The sequence below is a fragment of the Ciconia boyciana genome, chromosome 4 (assembly GCF_034638445.1).
Source record: "Ciconia boyciana chromosome 4, ASM3463844v1, whole genome shotgun sequence".
Classification (NCBI taxonomy): Eukaryota; Metazoa; Chordata; class Aves; order Ciconiiformes; family Ciconiidae; genus Ciconia; species Ciconia boyciana.
In genome coordinates this window covers 73,628,720-73,649,971 of record NC_132937.1, presented here as the reverse complement: position 1 = coordinate 73,649,971, position 21,252 = coordinate 73,628,720, and the positions used below count along the sequence as shown (strand labels likewise).

The 21,252-nt window shown below is 44.3% G+C and overlaps 1 protein-coding gene across 4 annotated transcripts in view; it reads right to left on the bottom strand.

The window, feature by feature from the left end:
* Positions 1-18,382, bottom strand: part of GNE (glucosamine (UDP-N-acetyl)-2-epimerase/N-acetylmannosamine kinase) — a 38,820-nt gene extending 20,438 nt beyond the window's left edge. Inside the window, exon 1 of one of the 4 annotated variants that reach the window (XM_072860064.1) lies at positions 18,239-18,382. In XM_072860064.1, coding sequence (XP_072716165.1) covers positions 18,239-18,289 — 51 coding nt within the window. In that variant the 5' untranslated portion in view covers positions 18,290-18,382. Of the gene's footprint in view, positions 1-2,645; positions 2,804-3,208; positions 3,226-3,314; positions 3,466-18,238 lie in introns of those variants that run through there. The other 3 variants (XM_072860066.1, XM_072860065.1, XM_072860063.1) reach the window with 3 other exon arrangements.
* Between the last annotated feature and the right edge of the window lie 2,870 nt (positions 18,383-21,252).

Below are 21,252 nucleotides of genomic sequence, written 5' to 3'. Positions count from 1 at the left end.
TCCATACTATTTTGCAGGCCAAAGTACATCAAGATATTCAATAATATTGGGTTACAATAAGAGAACAACTTGTGGAGACAAGCAGACGAATAAGAATGATGATTATCATCAGGCAATTTGGAGGCTATTGGAAAGAAAAAAAAAGGGTTTCTCACAATTGAAATGCCATGGAAATCGAGTATTTTTTACAAGCAACATCAACAGTTACTGTAACAAGACATCTTCTCTAATTCCATTTTACAGCCTGTTTAGTAGCCAATTAAACTATGTGATCATTTTTAATGTTTACCTACCCTCTGTTTACCATTTTACCTTGCTGGTTTTTGGTAGTGTTTTTTTTTTTTTTTTTTTAATGTAGCAATTGGAAAAAAACTTTTAGAGAAAAAAAAAGCCTATTAAAAAATCATACAGCAATAACTCCCCCAAAATAACCCAAATTCCCTCTCCCCCCCAAACAGAAACTGCTAAGTTGGTAGCAGAGGGTATCAGACCAGCTGTTTATAAGTTTTTTGTTGTTCTCCTTCTGAAAATAACTGAATTTTAAGTAAGTACCATTCTTTCGGTATGAAATCTAATGTTATGTCAGATTTTTAATCCAGTTTAATGGCAAGTAAACTTTTTCCACATTAATGCACAAGGATTGCTCATCTCTGACTCAGAGCAGTATCAGTCTCTCTACTGGCTTTGACAGCTAGGGAAGCTCTTTCCGAGATGCTGCTATGCAAGCATGACAATACTGACATCCAATTTCATGCTCCTTTTATATTACATTTAAATTTTTTCAGTAAATTTTTGAAAGAAAGGCTATTGTGACATCCCACTCTTATGAAACTTACAAAATTCAGTAACTTTTCAAAGATTTCCCTATTTTTAACACAGATTAGTTCAGGTTTTAGCACACATAATGAAACAATTTTGTGGTATAATAGTCATGTTAGGGTGATCAGGAATCTATCCCAAGTTATCAAAGGTAAGAGACATTTCTAGTCTCCTCTTACAATCCATTATGGCTCTGCAAAACTATGACTGGCAGTGATATTTTTTGCTAGTTTAACTCCAACAACCATGATTCCTGAGAGAGTAGTTTACATTACCTTTCAGAATGAAACTGAAGTGCCAAAAAGCAAAGATGGCTGCCGTGACTAAGCTCATAAGAAATGGCATTTCTCATTTACTCAAGGAAAGCAGCTATGGCTATGCCAATCAACTTAGGTAGAATACCTACAGCCTGGAATTTCAGCGTTTGATTACTATCATGACAAATTAAGCTCAGTACTATGGATTCAGCCATAAAGTAATAGATAGTATCTGGTTTAAATTGAGACCCTTCATTTGAATTTACATTTGAACCTTACTTCAAAAGTAATATGCTAACTAATTACTGGTTTACCCTTTCAAAGGGTCAGATGATAATCCTCCAGGCAAACTAATTATTTCCTCATGCTGAAAACGCCTGCTGTTATATGCGTATATGATGGCTGTTTTAATTTAATCTTGTCTTTCTTTTTGTCCAACAGGCTTGAAATATTTTAAATGTATGTAAGAAATTCAGTACCTCATGTTGAAAATGTAGAGAGAGTACTTTGCAGAATTTTAGATGCTGTATAAAGGTAGGTCAGACTAGTACTTAGTACCTAGTCATTACTAGGTGGGACTAGTAATCTTCACCAGAAAGGAGAAGAAATAAAACAGTGCTCCATGAAGGACTACTTGAAATAAGTAATCTGTACTTGTTTTGGTCTACTGCTCTTCCATACCCTATCTTAAAGCTTTTAGACTATTAGAAGTTCAAGGACTTTTTAAGACTGGGGAATTCTGGGCCAGATTTTACAGCAACCAAGTAGCTACTGTTTCCATTAGCAGTCTCAAGTGCATGAGACACCCCTTTATCAGCATTTCACAAACAAATTATACCACCTGTACACTCTACATTCACATTTCTGAAGTGATTATTTTCAAAATCAAAGAGCCTGGAATACTCCTCTTTACAATCTCTACACTCTGCATATGCCCGCGTGCTTGTGGAGTCATTTGATCTTTCCACTTGCTTCGCTGCGTGGTATGCGTATAGGTTATTCTGCCCAAAACTCTTCCCACACCATGTACTAGTATGCGTATTCATGCCACCCATGGTGCCATTGCTTCCATATCATGTGTATGCACATACATCTGGGGCCTGTTCCTGCAGCCCTATGCAGGTGACCATATACAAAAGTCTTTCAACAGCACCCTTGAACACTTCTGTGTGAGTGGAAAAAGCATTCTCGCTATCACCCTGCACATTTGTTTCTTGTTATCACCCTGTGCACATATTACCCTGTGCTGAGGTGAGAAACTCTTCCCACCATTTCCCCTCACGAATAAGATCAACCTCTTCACTGCGTCCCTTCCTTCTGTGCATGTAGAATCACCCCTTCTACAACTCCAAAGTATATTTATTATTATAAGTACATTTATTACCCAAGTGCCGGGTCTGCCTTTCTGTACCTTTCTTCCACACCTGCAAAGTACTGTTCCTGCTGTACACCCCCAATACACTCTAGCACACACGTGTGCACAGAAAACCCTCCTGCCACGCAACATGCATGTGTGCACACATCCGTGTGCGGGCTCCTTTCCTCTAGAGGCCGCTTAAAGCCACGTACGCAAGTCAGGTCCTTCAAGACGTCTCCAGTGCGCCGAAGCACACACGTGCCTTTCTGTGGACAACCCGTCCATTCTCCCGACGGGCACGCGTACACACCCGCACCTACGGCCATTCTCTTTGTTCCCCTGAAGGGACTCAAGCGCACCCCACCATCTGCAGCAGTCACCGACCCCTGCATCTCCCCAGGACGCACACGTGCCCCGGCAAGGCCGTTCCCGCCGAACTCCACCCACCACAGACCCGGGCACTCAGCCCCCGCTCAGGCCCACGCGCCTCATGCCCCGCCGCACACGCCTGCGCGCGCCCTGCACGCTTCGCCCAGCACCCACCCTCGCAGCAGCGCCCCAGGCGCATGCGCGCCCCGCCGGCCTCCCCCCCCGCCCCAGCCCCAGCCCCAGCCCCAGCCCCACGCTGGCCGCGGCGCACGACAGCGCCCGCGCGCAGCGGGCCCAGCGTTTCCCGCCCGACGACGCCGGGGCGCGGCCACCGGCGGCTCTGCAGAGCTCCCGCCCCCCAGGCCGTTAGCCGGTGCCGCGCGCCCTTCCCGCCCGGCAGCACGACCTGAGCGGCCCCGGCCCCTCTGGGCGCCCAGACACCCCGCGTCGGCCAGGCCGAGCCGAGCCGAGCCGAGCCGAGCCGAGCCGGCGCAACCCCGCTTCGCGGTCACCTCGCTCCCCGCCGAGGCCGCCACGGCGGCGCTGGAGCCGAGCGCATCAAAGGCCAAGCCGGCAGGAAGGCCCCGCCCCCAGCAGGGCGGTCCCGCCCCTCCCGCCTCCGCGGAGGGCTGGGGGAGGGGCGGCTCCGGGCCGCCGGCAGCCGCGCCCCCCAGCTCGGAGCCGGCCGCGGGGCTGCGGCCTTTTCTGCTGGCCTGGCACCGCCGACCTACTGTCGCGGGCGTCTTCAGAGTGACGGGGCAGGAGCCCTGAGCGGCGTCGAGCTGGGTATCTCCCTGACGAAGGGCTGAGCACGGGGGCTGTCCGTGGTGGTGGTTGCAGGGTCTTCATAGGTTGCTTCAAAGGTTGCTTTGCCTTCATAACGAGGAACTGCATCCTTGTGTCAGGACAGCCTCTTACTGTCGGTTTATATATGGAATAACCTGATGCAATACGCATAGGAGGAATCCAGTTAAAACTGCTGAATGACCTCACAGCTCCAGTGGGGATTACCATCATGTTAGGAGCTTTTAAAATGAGGGCTGTCTGAAAACTATGAACTGTGAGGTTGCCTGTAGGAGATGCAAAGCGAGGACAGAAACAGCCCACGGCAATGCATGGAAGTATAAGGAGGTTGCCTGAACTTGCAGGCTGTGAGGAACTACCGCCCTCTACGGTTAGAGCACCTGCCTGTAGCTCATGAGGAGTTTCTGGGCGTGCTGCAGAATTCTATTACTTTGGTGTTAATGCAGCCAAGAATGCCTCCGTGTCCTTAAATCCTGTTGACTTCACTGGTGTGTGACACAATCAAGAAAGCTGTTAAACGAGCTGTCAAGTATTGTTGATCATCTGTATGTTTCAGTTGATTGTAAAAGAGATGTGTCTTGTTTTCTCACACTGGATGTGTTTTGGGGTCAGTGTTGCCTCTTATTAGTGAGATTATGGTGACTCGGATCCTAGTTCAACACCCTAGGCACCATGTGTAACAACAGCAACCTATGCCCACTATATTTTGCAATGGAAGCACCTAAATAAAACGTTTTGGTAGCTCGTGTTACACGGTCCTAGTAAAATGAGAATTCTTCACCATTTTTCTCCCTCTGATAGATCTCATATTTGTGTGGCTGAAGCCTGACAGTCTAACATGGTAGGGCCAGACACCTGATCAAGCCTGTGCCACATTCAGCTGTTTGGTACCTGTACTCTGACACAGTGTTTCAGTCCAAATTGTATCTTTGTTCATCCATATAATTAATACCCGAGGTGTCTGAAATCCCTTCTGCTTTTTGCCCTCTACTTTGCAGAAAAATTAGCCTTAATAGTGACTCCTATGTCTGACATTCCTAAAAGAAAATAGATGCAAGGAATGGGAGTGGTTGCATTCCTGTCCTTTACTAGGGAGAAAAAGTTGACTTTTCTAGCAGTTACGAATATTTGTTTAGAAAGGCTTTGAGGAACAAATACTGAAGTCTTCAACTAAAAAAAAATCTTAAATAGGAATTATGGAAATATAATTTAAAAAGTAAAGTAAAAAACCTTTAAGACTTGGCCTAGAGAATTTAAAATTCTGAATTGACTGTTTCCCAAGAGAGACAGAAAGAACATCTTATGGTGACGTTCATAAAATCCTCAGACAGCTGTGGTCCAATGAGTCAGAGCTCCTCAATGCCTCAGTGTTTTGAGAATATTGCAGCACACCCACTTCTCAAATTACTGGGGATCTTAACTTGAAATACTGAGTAAGAGCAACTGGAAGACACCTTGTAACCAGACGTAACCAAAATGATTAGTTCATTCTTTGTAACTAAGCAACATAGAGATAGGAGCAGGTTAGACAATGCTTTAATATTGTGTTTGTACACCTATGGCTATGGATATGCTACTATGCCCAAAGACAATTGGACAAGGAGTAGTACGGACATGCTGCTATGTTCCCAGTACAGCCCCAGCCCATCTTGACAAAGAGTCGAGGGTGGTTAGAATAATTGGTTTGTGTTAAGGGTGCCAAATCATTGTTAGGGACCATGCACCATGAAGAAGGAAAACAAGTTACATAAGCAAGGTGGGATTGCGCATGCCCATAAGAAGGGGTCAACTAAAGGACACACCTGTATGACCACCAAGGACCACCAGAGACCTCCACGGAAGCCCCTCAGAGCTCAAGGATGCATGTGTAATGACCACGCAAATATGATAATTAGTTCTGGGAAACATAATGAATATGCATGATCATTCTGGGAAATTTGATGCATATGTATGTAAATGGACAATATAAGTTTTGGTTGATGCAACCTGTGGGATGCACGCTAGGTGGAACGATCCCCCTTGCATCCGGTGCCATAATAAAGAATGCCTGCTTCTTAATACTACATTGGTGTTAAGGAGTTTGATTCCCAATTTCGGTGACAGTTTTGGCGACCCAGATGGGACCCGGCTTCTCAATTTTGACGGATCCGAGGGACCGCAGGACCTCCAGCCGGCACCGAGGGATTCTCGGGGAGAACCTCTGATCCCCGGACCGAAGAATTCTGAGCAAGATCCCCTGGAACAAGGTAATAAGGCATTCTTGTAACGGGTAACAGAACTTTAGGTAGGACATGGGTTAGAGTCTCACTCTGGGCAGTACGTGGGGTTAGAGTCCCACTTAGGTAGGACGTGAGTTAGAGTCCCACCAAAGCCTGCTCGTAAGGCATGGCGAAAGCTACACAGGGTTGGGCTAAGAGGTACCTCGGTTGGTAAGTCTCTGCTAGGCGAAAGCCTGTGGAGCAGGGCCCAAGGGGGTGTCTTCAACGGGGCATTGAAGCCTCCAAGGTTGGGATTTCTGGCAGGGGGCTGGAATCCCAGAGGGAGCTCCAACAAGGGTTGCGGTCCCTCTGACTAGTGATTGTGATAGTGCACAATCACAACCACTAGTCATTTGGGAAATGGGTACATTTCCGTGTAAGAAACTCATCCCACAAAGAACACCTTTAGGATGTATTTTAAAAAATTGGAAAGATCTGGGGGGTGATCCTTTGACTCGGAAACAATTAATTGTATATTGCAATCATTGGTGGCCAATGTATACCTTGGAAGGTGGGGAGAAATGGCCAGAAAATAGTACATTGTGATATGATACCATCTTGTAATTAATGTTATTTTGCCAAAGGGAAGGTAAATGAGATCAAATACCTTATGAGGTATTTATTTTTGTTTTGAGAAATCATCTGGAGTGGCAAAAACAGTGTGGGATTATCCTGCAAGATTTTATGGTATTGACTTTGGAAAAAAACAGGGAAGGAATAAGAGTTTAAGATGATGTTGCTCTGCCTGTAGCATTGGAAAAGGGAATGTCCCAAAGTGAGAGAATTGGATCTTTCGCTAAAGGCAATTAAGTTGATGACTGAATGATGAGGACTGAAGGAGACTGGGGAAGTCAACCCCAGCTGAACACCTGGTTACATTAAAGCTGGGGAATGATGAAGTAGAATTTTTAGCTGATACAGGGACAACATATTCGGTATTAAATATATGCAAAGGGGGGTTTAGTCATAAAACTATAAGTGTTGTTGAGGCAGCAGGGCAGAAAGAAAATCAGCCATTTTTACAACCTTTGAAATTTGAATTGGGAAAGCAATGGGTAACTCATCAATTTTTGTATATGCCAGAATGTCCATCATCTTTGTTAGGAAGAGATATATTGAGTAAATTGAATGCACAAAATAATTAAAAAAAAAAAAAAGGGGGAGACTCAGCTGTTAATATCTGAATCAAAAGCTGTGGAAGCGAGAATTTTTATGTTACAGAACACACCAAGACCGAAGGAAGAAATTCCTGCAGAAGGAGAGGATGCAGTAACACCCTTGGTATAGGCTAGTGGAATTCCAGGTCAGTCTAAATTGGCAGAACCAGTAAAGGTTGTTCTAAAATCTGGAACTAAACCGGTAAGACAAAACCAGTACCCTATTAAGTGGGAAGCTAGAAAGGGGTTGGAAGAATTAATAACAAAATTTTTGAATTATGGATTATTGATAGAATGTGAATCAGAATATAATACCCTGATATTGCTAGTGAAAAAGCAGAATGGCAAGGAATATAGGTTAGCTCAAGATTTAAGACCCGTAAATCAGATTGTTCAAGACATTCACCCAGTAGTAGCTAACCCATATACCTTGCTGACATCTTTAAAAGAAAAACATAAGTGGTTTACTGTACTTGATCTCAAGGATGCTTTCTTCTGCATACCTCTAGACAAGGATAGCCAGGCATATTTGCCTTTGAATGGAAAGCCCCACCACTGGACACAAGACACAACTCACCTGGACAGTGCTACCTCAAGGGTTCAAAAATAATCCTACAATATTTGGTAATCAATTGGCAAAGGAATTGGAAGTTTGGAGAAAAAAAAAATTCAGAAGGAATAATATTGCAGTATGTAGATGACATCTTGATAGCAGCAGAGACTCAAGAGCACTGTTTACAAGTGACCATCAGCTTGTTGAATTTTTTTTTGGGACAAGCAGGATACGGAGTATCAAAAAGCAAGGCCCAGATTGGGAAAGAGACTGTGATATATTTAGGCTTTGAAATTTTGCAAGGACAAAGAAGATCGGGAGCAGGCAGAAAGGAAGCAATTTGTCAAGTTCCAGAACCCAGAACGATACAGGAATTGCGGACATTTTTGGGTACGGTCGGGTGGTGTTGATTGTGGATCCTCAATTATGCAGCTTTGAAAGGATCCCAGGAGAATTACCTGTTGTGGACACCTGAGTGTTGGACAGCTTTTAAAAATCTGAAGAAGGCTTTGATGTCCACACCTGTGTTAGGACTCCGAGATTTAGCAAAGCCTTTTCAATGTTTGTACATGAGTGATAACATCTTGCTTTGGGTATGTTGACTCAAAAATTAGGAACTTGGAAACGGGCCGTTGGGTATTTTTCTAAGCAATTGCATAATGTCAGCAAGGGATGGCCTGGATGTTTGCGAGCTGTGGCAGCAACTGTACTCTTAATCCAAGAAGCAAGGAAATTAACCATGGGGCAGAAAATTACCGTTTATGTCCCACATATGGTAACTTCTGTCTCGGAGCAAAGAGGCGAGCATTGGCTGTCCCCGAGCCGCATGCTCAAATACCAGGTCACTCTCTTGGAACAGGATGATGTGGAACTTAAAACTACAACAGCAGCGAACCCAGCAATGTTTTTGAGCTCAGAAGTGGGTGAGTCTTTACACCATGATTGTTTGCAAACTATTGAACTGGTATATTCTAGCAGACAGGACCTGAAGGACAAACTGTTGCCTAATCCTGATTTGGAGCTGTTTACAGATGGAAGCAGTTTTGCCCGAGATGGAAAACGGATGGCGGGGTGTGCAGTGGTCACCACCACCCAAGTGATGAAAGCTGAAGCTCTCCTTGTGAATACATCAGCACAGAAAGCAGATTTACACACATGGAGCTATCTAGAAGGAAAGAGGACTGTTGTCAGCTCAAGGATCGCCCATTAAATATAAGGAAGAAATTCTTCAACTCCTCCAGGATGTCCAGCAGGCCAAGGAAGTAGTGGTAGTGCATTGTAAAGCACATCAATTTGGACAAACCATGGTAAATGTGGGCAACCGATTTGCTGATAAAACTGCTAGAGAGGCAGTGGAGCAAAGCATCCTTGCCCTGGGACCAGTAAAACAGGTAAAACTTCCAACCCTGAAACCAAATTATGGTAAATTGGACAGATTATTGGCAGAACAGTTGAGAGCAGTAGAAAATGAGGTAGGTAACATCCACCTGACAAGTCATAGTTACCCCACAAATAATGATAAAAATAGCAGAGGAAAAACAGAGAAACACATGGGGGAATTGAAGTGATGATTGTGGATTTACAGAAATCAAGATTGCTGTGTGCACATCCCAAATGTTACAGTTGCTTTGAATGAACAAATAGATGGTATGACGAGGGTGGCACAGCAGACTCAAGGTTTAAGGAGTGAAATGCAAACAAATTGGTTAGGCCAAATTTTGGGACATTTTGGATTTCCTCTTAAAAGATGGATAACTGAGTTGTTACAGACACTAATCATTTTGATTACAATTGTTTTGGTGATTTGTTTGGTTTATCAATGTTTAAAGAAAATGTTGACCCAGACAATGTCTAGGAATTCTGTAGCAATTTAAAAATCAGTGATGAAGCATCGTACACCAATGCCAGGAGAGAAGCCACCTGCTTATGTTGAGTTATGAAAGATTAAGAGTGGAACTATTGAAAAGATAATTATTTCAAAACTTCCAAAGGGGGGAAATGTAACCAGACGTAACCAAAACGATTAGTTCATTCTTTGTAACTAAGCAACATAGAGATAGGAGCAGGTTAGACAATGCTTTAATATTGTGTTTGTACACCTATGGCTATGGATATGCTACTATGCCCAAAGACAATTGGACGAGGAGTAGTATGGTCATGCTTCTATGTTCCCAGTACAGCCCCAGCCCATCTTGACAAAGAGTCGAAGGTGGTTAGAATAATTGGTTTGTGTTAAGGGTGCTAAATCATTGTTAGGGACCATGCACCATGAAGAAGGAAAACGGGTTACATAAGCAAGGTGGGATTGCGCATGCCCATAAGAAGGGGTCAACTAAAGGACACACCTGTATGACCACCAAGGACCACCAGAGACCTCCACGGAAGCCCCTCAGAGCTCAAGGATGCACGTGTAATGACCACGCGAATATGATAATTAGCTCTGGGAAATAGAATGAATATGCATGATCATTCTGGGAAATTTGATGCATAGGTATGTAATTGGACAATATAAGTTTTGGTTGATGCAACCTGCGGGATGCACGCTAGGTGGAACGATCGCCGTGCATCCGGTGCCATAATAAAGAATGCCTGCTTCTTAATACTACATTGGTGTTAAGGAGTTTGATTCCCGATTTCGGTGACAACCTTAGGTTCAATTCATTCACTTAAGTTGTTTTCATTGTTCTCTGCATCACTAGATTTTTTTTTTGTGCATATTGCACATTGCTTAAAAACCTATGTGCGTTCTGGAAATGACATTGTAAGTAAGTTTTAATTGTCTCCTGTAAATGCTTTCAGGTTATGATAAGCTCACCAGTATATCTGCAGCTGGTTTCACTGAAACAAAATGCTGAGGAAGAGCCTGAATCATATTTGATCATGAGTGTATGACAGTGTATATATATTTACAAATTCAGAATTATACTAGTACTTATGCAGCTAGAAGCAACTGAATTGAGAGTTAATTATTCTTACAACAGCATCCGTGCATCTCCTGATGTGTTTTTTCCAGAAATGTTCTAATGGTATTTCAGCATCTTGCAGCACAAGCTGCAGAAGAAGGGGGAAAGTTTATGCTCCTTTTGGTTATTTCTCCCCCACAGACCTCACATAGCACATAAATAGGATGAAATTTATCTTGTGTTACTGACTGAGCCCTGCCCCAAGTCTCTCCAGGGTAGAGACAAATGCTATCCAGAAAGATGAGATGGCAGCAGAAGCCTTAGCCCATAATCTGCCTGCTCCAGTCAGCCTTACCCTTTGCTGCTCAAAATCTTTAATGATACTGAAGATGGCCTCCTGTCCTTTCCAAGCCCTGAGGCAGTACTGGGGCTCCTTAGAGGAGTAGGGTCTCAGTGTTCACATTAATTCATTGGCCCTCTCCTCATCAAAAAGCTATGCAGAAATGGTAATAGGCCTGCAGGGACTAAATGGACGTTAATACATAAAGTGCTGGGAAATGCTGGAGATGAAGAGCTTACTTCTTTCTAGAGAGGTCATACTGCTTAAGATTTGAACAGAAGGACCAAGATCATCTGGTTTGGTTTGCAGCTGGCTCAAAGATCATACTCTTTGGAAACCCATCCTGAAAGAGGTGAAAGGTGCTAAACTGTGGTCTGACAAGGGATTTGTCAGTGCATGACTTATGTCCAGGAAATGGGTAGTGTGGACAGTCAGTAGCACTGTGATCTTCTGCACTGGGGCTAAGCACCGTGTTACTTCTTCCCTCCTGAAAGCAAAGGAATATGTCTCTTTAAATCAACATCTACATGAGGTGGAGTTTTAATTACTTCTTCCCTTAATTCTTCGTTTACATCCATTTTATTTATGTGAAAACCAGTTGCTGAGTGTAAGAAAGTGAAAACTTAGGCTAAGATTTTCAAAAGCAACTAGAAGCAGCTGTCCATGTCAATTCTGTACTGTCCAGCCTGAAACACTTGAAAGCAACTTGAATTTTAAAGGTAAGGACTATAGTGCTTTCAGAAGAGCAGGTCCTTCTGACACAGCCAAACTAATAACTTTTGAAGATTCTGGCACAGCAGTGCTCAACTGCTGTGAATGCACTCCATTATGAATATCCCTTATAGGAAAAGACCAAGTAACACATACATGATATAAGGAGAATATAAGCAGATATACACGGTAGGGAAAGCATAACAAGTTACTACCTTCCTGAATTTTCCTGTTTGTCCTTCCCAGTTAAAACTGCCAGGTGAGCTGTGCAGTTAGTAGTAACTGTAAGCAACCACAGCAGTGTGTTAGATAGGCCAGTATCACATCATGGGCTTGCAGCTTATATCTGATGTTTCAGAGAAAGGAAAGAGATGGAGAATAAGACAATGACATACATGCTATGCAAAGGGAAATTTGGAGTTTTATTTTCTTGTCACCACAACATAGACCTCTCACATTTTTGCTCAGTGCCTTATGCTAACACAAAAAGAGGACCTGCACGTAGATAAGATCGTTAGGCACAGAATTCCCAGCCAAGGGAGAGGAAATCCAAAACTATGGGAAAATTTGTTCCCTGTCTGAGGGAGGATATGTGTCCAAAGAAGAGCAACAAAGTTGGTGAAGGGTCTAGGGCACAACTCTTAATGAGGAGCAGCTGAGGGAACTGGGGTTGTTTAGTCTGGAGAAGAGGAGGCTCAGGGGAGACCTTATCACTCTCTGCAACTACCTGAAAGGAGGGTGTAGAGAGGTGGGGGTCAGTCTCTTTTCCCAAGTAACAAGTGAGAGGATGAGAGGAAACGACCTCAAGTTGCACCAGGGGAGGTTTAGATTGGATATTAGGAAATATTTCTTCACCGAAAGGGTTGTCGAGCATTGGAACAGGCTGCCCAGGGAAGTGGTTGAGTCACCATCCCTGGAGGTATTTAAAAGACATGTAGATGTAGCGCTTAGGGACATGGTTTAGTGGTGGACTTGGCAGTGTTAGGTTAACAGTTGGACTTGGTGCTCTTAAGTGTCTTTTCCAACCTAAATGATTCTATGTTAAAATCAGGTGTGTCAAAAACCCAGGTAACAAGCAGAGTTGTGAATCTCATTGAAATAACTAGGAATTAGCTAAAAAATATCACAGGGTTTTCTTTAGAGCTGCCAATGTTCTATAACATATTAACAGCCTCTTCTTTCTTATTGGAAAGATGGCATACGCTGATGTCTGGTGTATTACAATAGAATTGCATTTGCCTATATCCTATAAAATTTGAGTCAAGTTTCCAGTAACTAGCTAAAGTTGTAGGATACAATAGAGGCATGGTATGAAAAGTAAGCTGTAGTAAGTTCTAGGGGATTCCTTGGTTGGGGGTGGAGGGAGTGCGATAGTATCCATCTGAAACCCATGCAAAGCACTGGAAAGAGTGCTGGCAACCTCAACAGGATTTTTTTCAGTTCGCTCATCTCTAACAACTTGAGCTTTCATCTTAATTTCAGCTGAAAAAATCCACAAAAATTTTCTTTCCCACTCCCTCTCTCTAAAAATAAAATGGTGGAAATGACCCACTTTTTGCTGTCATCATGTGATTCACTCTGCTTGTGTGATCTGTTTAAACCTTCAAAAGGGTCTGTTTTCTTTACTTGGATGAAAAGCTCTTAAGGTTATGGTTTGTCTGTTTCTTCTGAAGCTCCACTCCTTTTCAGTCCTGCTGGAATAAATATGATTGCTATTGCTGATTGTTGACACACATCAAACATCTACTGGAGAATATGACACAGTTCAACATACCCAAGCTGGCTTTAAATCAGTTGGTCTTGAACAATGATGGCAGCCTAGGCTGGGGTGATTCTGGTGATGGAATTCTTCCCCTTACTGTGCTGATGATTTTGCATCTAAACCCCTTGATCAGCAGTCAACACGGTTTACTTAAAACAACTTGGGGTATGTTCAAACAGGAATGAATAGAGCCGCTGTACATACTCAGAGTATTTGGACAAAAGCCAGTGAGGAATCAACTTGATTGGAAGCTGTCATCACTAGGTAAGAACAGTGGGTAAGTTTGCCAAACACCAGATCCCAGTTTCCACCTCAGCTACAGGTGGGAGAGTTATTTGTTATGCATGCTTGGTCAAGGAAATCATGCAGAAGAAACAGCCAAGTTATCTGGATGCAAATGGTTCTCATATGGGAAAGACCAGAAAGCAAGTTCTGTTAAACTTTCTCAGTTCTGGTCACTTTGGGCTTTTATCATAATAACAAGTTGTTTTATTTCTTTAAAAAGGCAAGTTTGCAAGACTGAGCTTAATTCTCTATCCAGCTTTCAGTGGAAGCTAAACCTATGTCATTTCTGCTTCATTCCTACTGTATTATCACAATTTTAAAGATGGAAGATACCAAAATTACCATGTTCCAGTGGTGCTGTGGTTCTAATCTTGTGTTCTGCTCTGCACCATGCGGCCCTCTGCCCTCACTGCAGTCTTCTTTTCAGTGGGTGCAGAGACTAAGGGTGGATTGTGTTGTCTGTCCAGAGAGGAGCAGCTGTGCATGTGGATCTGTGGATGCTTGTGAGCTCTAACAAAGGTGCAAGAGCTGTGCTGTCTTGGAGCAGGAAGTCCAACAAGCCAGAAACTGGGAGAAAAGGAGAGGAGTAGCCAGAAATGATCATCTAGTGATAAGACTGCCTAATTTTTCCACTCAAAATTGACATACAGTGTTGAAAAGAAAGTAAAGTTAAATGGCTGGCAGTAAGGAGGAATACTGCATCAAACTCTGGCCTCTTGTAACTATTAATAAATATCTCCTGTGTTGCGAACAGGTCTAGAGGTTCCTCTTTGCTCTTCTTGTCCAACTAGTATCTCTTTTTTACATCTTTCTTATCCATTCTGAGGCTCTATGGCACCCTATTTGAACACATCTGTGTTTTCAATGTGACTGTCAGCTGACAAATATTTGAAATATTCTGTCTTCACTGGTAATTCCTAATTTCTAATTTTAAGGGGTACTAATGCTACTACATAATGACAAGAAAAGATCTGTTAAACAGAGATCTAATGTCAGGAGTAAGGAATGCTAACAGTAAACATGTATTTCCACCTTTTTTCTATATTTAAATAATTTGTTTTGTGTGTAGTCTGTGGACTTCTACTTTGGGTATTAACTGCACTAAGACAAAAAATGCGATGAATGAAGAAAATGTGATTGTAAAGATGGTTACAGTACAAAGCATATAGTCAGTTTACAGTTTCAAAGACAGATGAGGAAATCTTGAGAAACAGAGAATATAAAATGGGCAAAGAAGTGTAGCTGTAGCTGTTCATTAAGCAAAGGGTAAATCCTCCTGTCTTGGAAGCTTGTAACACACTAGGTATCATTAGCTGAGTTATGCAAAAGTCTTCTTTAATCATGTGACTTTTACAGCAATCTTAAATCCTAAACTGTTACATGGCTATTATAATTTCCTGAAACAATTTCATATTTTTCATTTGAAGAAGCTTGCAGAGGTGTAATGGAAGGCTCAAACGCCAGCCAAAAGCACAGTGTTTTCTGCATCAGGCATTACACAAAAGTACATCTTTGTTTTTAATTATGGGTCAAGAATAACATGTCCTCATGTTTTGTTTGGAGTATCTATAGCCCTTATTTTCATTACCAGCTACCTCCAGAAATGGTTTTGCTTTTCCAAACAAGAAACAAAAGTCAAGGAAAAGTAAAAACAAGCACACAATTTTAAAAGAGGTACTATCTCTAAAGAGTGCATAGAAAGCCTTCAACCAACAAACCTTCTGTAAATGTGCTTTACTTGGACAGGAAGCCAGGACCTTGTAAATGATGAAGAGCAAATCTTTGGAGTTCAGGATGACATTTAGGAAAGAAAAAAACCCCCCACATGTTAAATGGCCATTTACTTCTTTCCTTCCTTCTCTGTGATACTTATCTGGAAAAAAAGTCACGTGAAGAGCATCTGAGTCAGCTGTTATTCTGACTTAACTTTCAGGATAGTCTAATTTTCTCAGCTGGATTTGCTATCCATGTTCTTTTATTAAAGCTTTGATTTAGTAATGGATGTTTAATGAAAGATGGTTCAGAACTACAAAGAAATAAAAGCAACTGCTAAAATATTCCCTGATTTTGCAGGAAGGGCAACTCTTCCAATAGATGTTCTAACTTCAACACACATGTCCATAGGCTATGCTGAGTCCCTCCGGGAAAAACCATACACTATTGAGAGACTAGCAGTCTATTTTCCCAAGGACCTCTGTGTGCCAGGATGTAGGAGGTTACTCAAAATCATGTAGCTACCGATCACCTTCTGACTAGCCTGGCTGCTGAGGCAGTATTATTAGAAACTCAGCCTGAATGTCCCTGCCATTTGGCTAGTGAGACGCCATATTGTGACAGGCTTTCCCTCTTACTTTTCCTGTGCTTTGTGGAACCTCCTTGTGTATCTCTGAAAGGCAGTTATGAAATACTGACATTGTGTAGCATGCTCTTATGCCTGTATTTTCCCATACAAAGTTCTATGAGCCATCTTAATCTTTTACAATGAAATTGTAAGAAAAAGCATTCAATTTGAAGAGGATTTTCAAAAGGACATTTTGTATTTTCAAAGCTAAGTACTCAGTGAGAAAATCACTATGACTGCGTTCTACCACATCAAATCATGCTGGTTTATGGAAAAGATTACAGGGATCCTTGACTCTGCCCTAGTCTCAGTTTCACATAACCCATAAAAATCCCTTTTCCCTAAGCAGCACAGTGTTGATGGGAATCTGCTTTCCTTAATTACTTCCCCTAGTGTGGGCTGCCAACCTTCTTACTAGCTAAAGTTCTCCAGGCTGCAGGTAGACTTGTTAAGTATGATATGCTAAAGGAGCAATGCAGCAGAGATGAGAAATCTTCTGGTAGAAGAGTGCTTCCAAATCAAAAAGTCAATTTAGTTTTTGCATACCAACATTCTAATTTAAAGCCTTGGGAGACATGCAAACGTTCTATAGTTTCCATCAGTGCCCTTGCTTTCCTTCATGTGAATGGGGAGCTTTGTTAATTTTCACTTCTGTCCCTAAGCTGGTTTACTCTTTAGCATCTGATGTACTGACACGGTGGTGTCACATTTGGACTTAGAGCACCATAGGGTAACACTGCTACAAGAGGGCAAAAGATGTTGTCAATGTCTTACTTCACAATAAGGACAATGGACATATTTTCAGTGCTTGTTGGAAATCCATTTCTTTAAAGCCTAAATCTAAGCCCTAGATGGAAGCCTTCATTGGAGAATATCCAACATGATGATATTTCTCAACACCTCCAGATCTCAGGAAGAGCTGGAGCCAAATCTGAAGTCAAAGCTGTCTGGGAAGCAAGAGGAAAGGGAGGATATGTAAAGAAACACTTCAGAGAAAGAGACCTTTCCAGCTGACATGGTAAGTCATTCAGATTCAAATGGGACAGGCCTTCTTTGCATAATAGGCACACACCTTTTGATTTGTATTTTGACAGACATCACCTCTGATGCCTTTTCCACAGCCTTCCTGCATGCAGAAGGCCATATCCCCTGGTAGCATAAAACAGCTGACAGACAGCGACAAAACCTGCTCTACATGTGGCAAAGTGAACAGCCTGGGGCAACAGCATCAGCAGAACTACTTCCTGCAGTGGGAGCGCTGGCCAAGGGGCACAGAATCAGGACCACCCCCATCGGGCTTCGCTGGCTCTTTCGCCCTCTCTCCAGTGCAGCCTTCCCAACCTTTCTGGACCTGCTGTCCCTCTTCTCCCTGCTGTATGCCTCTCCTCTGCCTTTCCCTCAATGTTGCTTTCACTTCACATGTTAGCTGAATGCCTTCTGAGAAAACCTACCTAAAAAATTACCCCACAGAGATCAAGCCCCCTTGTTACCCTGCTTGCATTCATGTTCTCCCACCCTCTGTCCATAACCTGCTTGGATGTGAATCCTTTGAGGGTCCATGTCTTTATTCCCACTGTGCCTTTACAGCCCCTGGCATGGTGGAGCTATTCCTCATTGCCACCGTTACATCAGCAAAATACAGCTGATTAGTAATCCTAAAACCCTGCAGAGACCACCCTCCAGGTAGTACCCCAACATGGGTGAGTCCAACCCTAATCTCTCATCTCCGAAATAATCCACAAGGAAGTCACCGTGACAAGGAATAGAGTGCTAGCTTTGGGAAGGTCACCAGCTCCCCATAGCTTGCTGTGGACTTAATAATGAAAAGAGAATCCAGAGAGAATGGGCACAAACGGGCAACCGTTTAGCACCGTTCTCCGGAGAACTTCTAAATGCCCAGCACATTAGCCGGCACGGCCGCAAATCCATATGCCAGATGGAGAAACGGAAGTACAGAGACGGGTCCCCGTTGGCCCTGGAGACGGCACCTGCCATGACATCCCCGCCGAGCGGGCAGGGGAGCTACCCCCCAGGGTTCACCACACGCTGGGTGCCGGCTCGCCCTCCCGCGAAGGGCTGCCCTCGCCCGGGCCGCCTGCAGGCACGGGCTCGGCGGAATGCTGCCACCCCCAAGGAGGGCGCGGGCCGCCTGGCCGCTGCGCGCCGCCCCGGCTCGCTCGCCCGCCTGGGGACAGCCGCTCACAAAGGGCGGCTCCTGCCGCCCCTGCACAGCGGGCACGCCGGCAGGCGGTCCCCCGCCCGCACCGCCGGGCCCTCCCCCCTCGAGACCCCCGCCGGCGGCGAGCGAAACCGCCTACTTACGTGGGGGCCGCGGGCGAGCGGCTCCCGGCGCGGCGGCGCGTTGGTCCCCATGGCGGCCGGCGGGTCGCCGGCGCCGAGCCGCTTCCCGGGCGGCTCTGCCGCTGCCAGGCCGGGGCCGCCGGGCCGCCGCGGGAACGGCACCCGGGGCCGGGTCCACGCCGGGACCGCCCCGCCCCGCGCCGCAAGCACCGCCTCCGCCCGCCGCCGGGCGGGGGCCGCGCTCGGCGGTGGAAGGCGCCGGAGGGTCCGGGGGTCGCCGGGCTTCTGCCGGGGATGCCGGGCTGTTCTGGGACGAGCCCGCGCCTAGCCGTGCTGGGGGTCGTCAGGCGTGCTGGGGCCAAGGCTTTAGCACTGCATTTGCGAAGGCCGTGCCGGTATCCCTGCAGGGCAACGTGGAAAACGGGGGTCTGTACTCAGGGTGCCCCGCGTTTTGGGCGGTATTGACTCCTAGTGTGCTCCTGTGTCTCAGGGAGCCATTTCCTTGCTGGGTACCACCTGTTCACGCACAGCAGTTAGGAGATGCAGGCAGCTTACTGCTGCTTAAGCCTGCTCTGTGGATATTACCAGCTAGTATCAATGACACCTCGTGTTTTTAACATTGCCAAGACTACCCAGATCTGTTCAGAACAACAGGAACCTGCAGCTGTCTCAAGGCAAGGAGCCTGGGAAGTGTGTATAGCACCTGTATCAAACAAGCGCGTCTTCCAAGCGCAGGCCTGGAAAACAGCAGCAGCCAGAACTTTAGAAGCCTGATTCCAGCTTCTTCTTGCCTTCCTATACACCATTTCAAGGCTGCGGCTTGGTTGCAGCTGTACCTCTGACCCCTTTCAGGTCCTGGGTCCTGCATGTTTGCCCCGTCCCAAGGGAGCCCTGCAGTTGCCCTTCTCACACAGGGCCCCAGGCTGCTGTAGGCACCTGTGTGACCCCCTGATTTTCAGGGTCATCTTGGGGTACTTGCAGTTCTTTCCTAACCGTCTTTTGATTTCCGATATGTGGGCCTTAGTGTTTGCAGATAAATTACTTGTCTCCAGCCATTCCCTCCTTTCCTGCTTGTTTTTCCTGAAACACACACATTCAACCTAACACATAAATTTATAGCAGAAGCACTCCAGTAAGCAGGTCAGTGTACAGCACCTGTAAATTTTACTGATTGGCTCTTCCTCTGTGACCAGATTTATGCGTATACACAAACAATTCAACATTAGTGGCCATGATTATTGCTGAGAGATTATTTTAACTTGGGATCAACATGCTATGCCGATACCTGTTCTAATTCATCCCTTTGTAGCCATGACAGTTTATAATTTTTTGCATTCTGTTAGTATAGCGTGTTTCTAGCTGCTCATTTTATATGCATATATCTGCATCTCATATATCTACAAGGCAAGCTACTAAATAAAGCATCAGAAGAAAAGGAAGAACAATAAAGCAGCAACAAAAGACTTCAAAAGAGTGGGCACTTGTAGAATCAGAGAACAAGGAGGTACTTTGTTAGTTTGTTGTGAACCATATGTTGCAATTTTTTTCCCTGTTTTCCACATACTTGCATATCTGCATGATTCTTTTTTCACAATGTGTTTTAACTTTTGCTGTTAAGCTCTCTCCTTTCTTTGTCTCAGAAAAATATCTTAATTTTTCTGTCTGCAATCTTATCTAAAACCCACCAGGTGTTAGACTCTGTTTTACTGAAGTCACATCCTCCACACATGTGTTTGCAACTCCTCCTGCTTCTCAGCATTGAAACATTCACTTAACAGATTTTCTTCTCCCAGGGCTGCATTATGCATGTGTATATGTGTATGCATACACATAAATATATATATGCAGGTATATGTTTTTTTTAAACATGTTTGCCAGTTGTGGGAGATTTCAGAAAACAAGCTGTATTCAAATTTCCCTTTATCAGATACTTGGCTTCTAAAATTTCTTCATTGTTGACAAGAAAGGATGTTAGATTTGGAGCTTGAGGCTCTGTTTTTTCCCTGGGACAACACTACATAGAAAGAAAAGCCCAAATTCTCTTGGGCTTCCCCAAGGCCAATTCCCTTCTTACTGTACTTTTCCACTTTAGCAGACATTTGTCATCCTGCTTCTCCAAATCTCACTGATCATTTGTCTGGCATGGGACCTTTACTTCCTACTCTCCTGATGATTAATCCACTTCCAGAATGATGGGAAACAAAACAATCCTTTGTTTTGGATTGATACTAATGTAAGTTCATTTATTTAACTTAATTGTTTCTTTAGTACTGTATTATGTAGCCCTGTGGAAAATTTAAGTCTGCCAGGAACTGTATCTGCTGGGCCACTTCCATGTTAGCTTTACCTCGCAGCATAAGGTCTCTGTCTTTTGCTTTTCCTGAAACTTTGCAAAAGCAGGAGCCCCAGAGCATGGGATGTCAGCTTGAGACATTCTTGAGTCTGCTCTGAAAACTAACCAAACACCTTCAGACAAATGAGCACACTCAAGTGCTTGCAGGCACAGTCAAGTGTTCTTGCCCTGGTCCCTTGTGCCGCATGAGTTGTACTGGTGCTTTCCCCAGTGTGCAGGAAAACACGACCACAGGCTTCAGAGGTGCAGTAAAGTACCCCCAAGGTGTTTGAGGCTCTGCACCAAAGCAGTATGAACAGCTCAGTGTTATGTGCCTTTGTCTTGGCTTCCCTAGCTGAAAAGTCACTGTTACTCTCAGGCAGGCTCTACAGACATACCTGTATAGGCACAGTAACGCATAAGTGTAAGGCTTGATGCAGGAGGGGTGGCTGCTGGATGCATAAAGTGAACATTTGACAAGGTTTTCCCTCACTATCCCTGGGCTCAGAGTAGCAACAGGTCTTTTCAGTGATATGTCCTCCACTCCTTCTCTGCACAAATGACAAACATAGGAAAGAGTTGTATTGTCCCTAATCTTGACTGGGCTTGTGAGTCACCTAAGGATATACAAGTTATTTGGGCCTAACTAAGTGCCTATATTCTCACACAAAACCAGACCTCCAGGTGCCGTACCTGGCCTTGT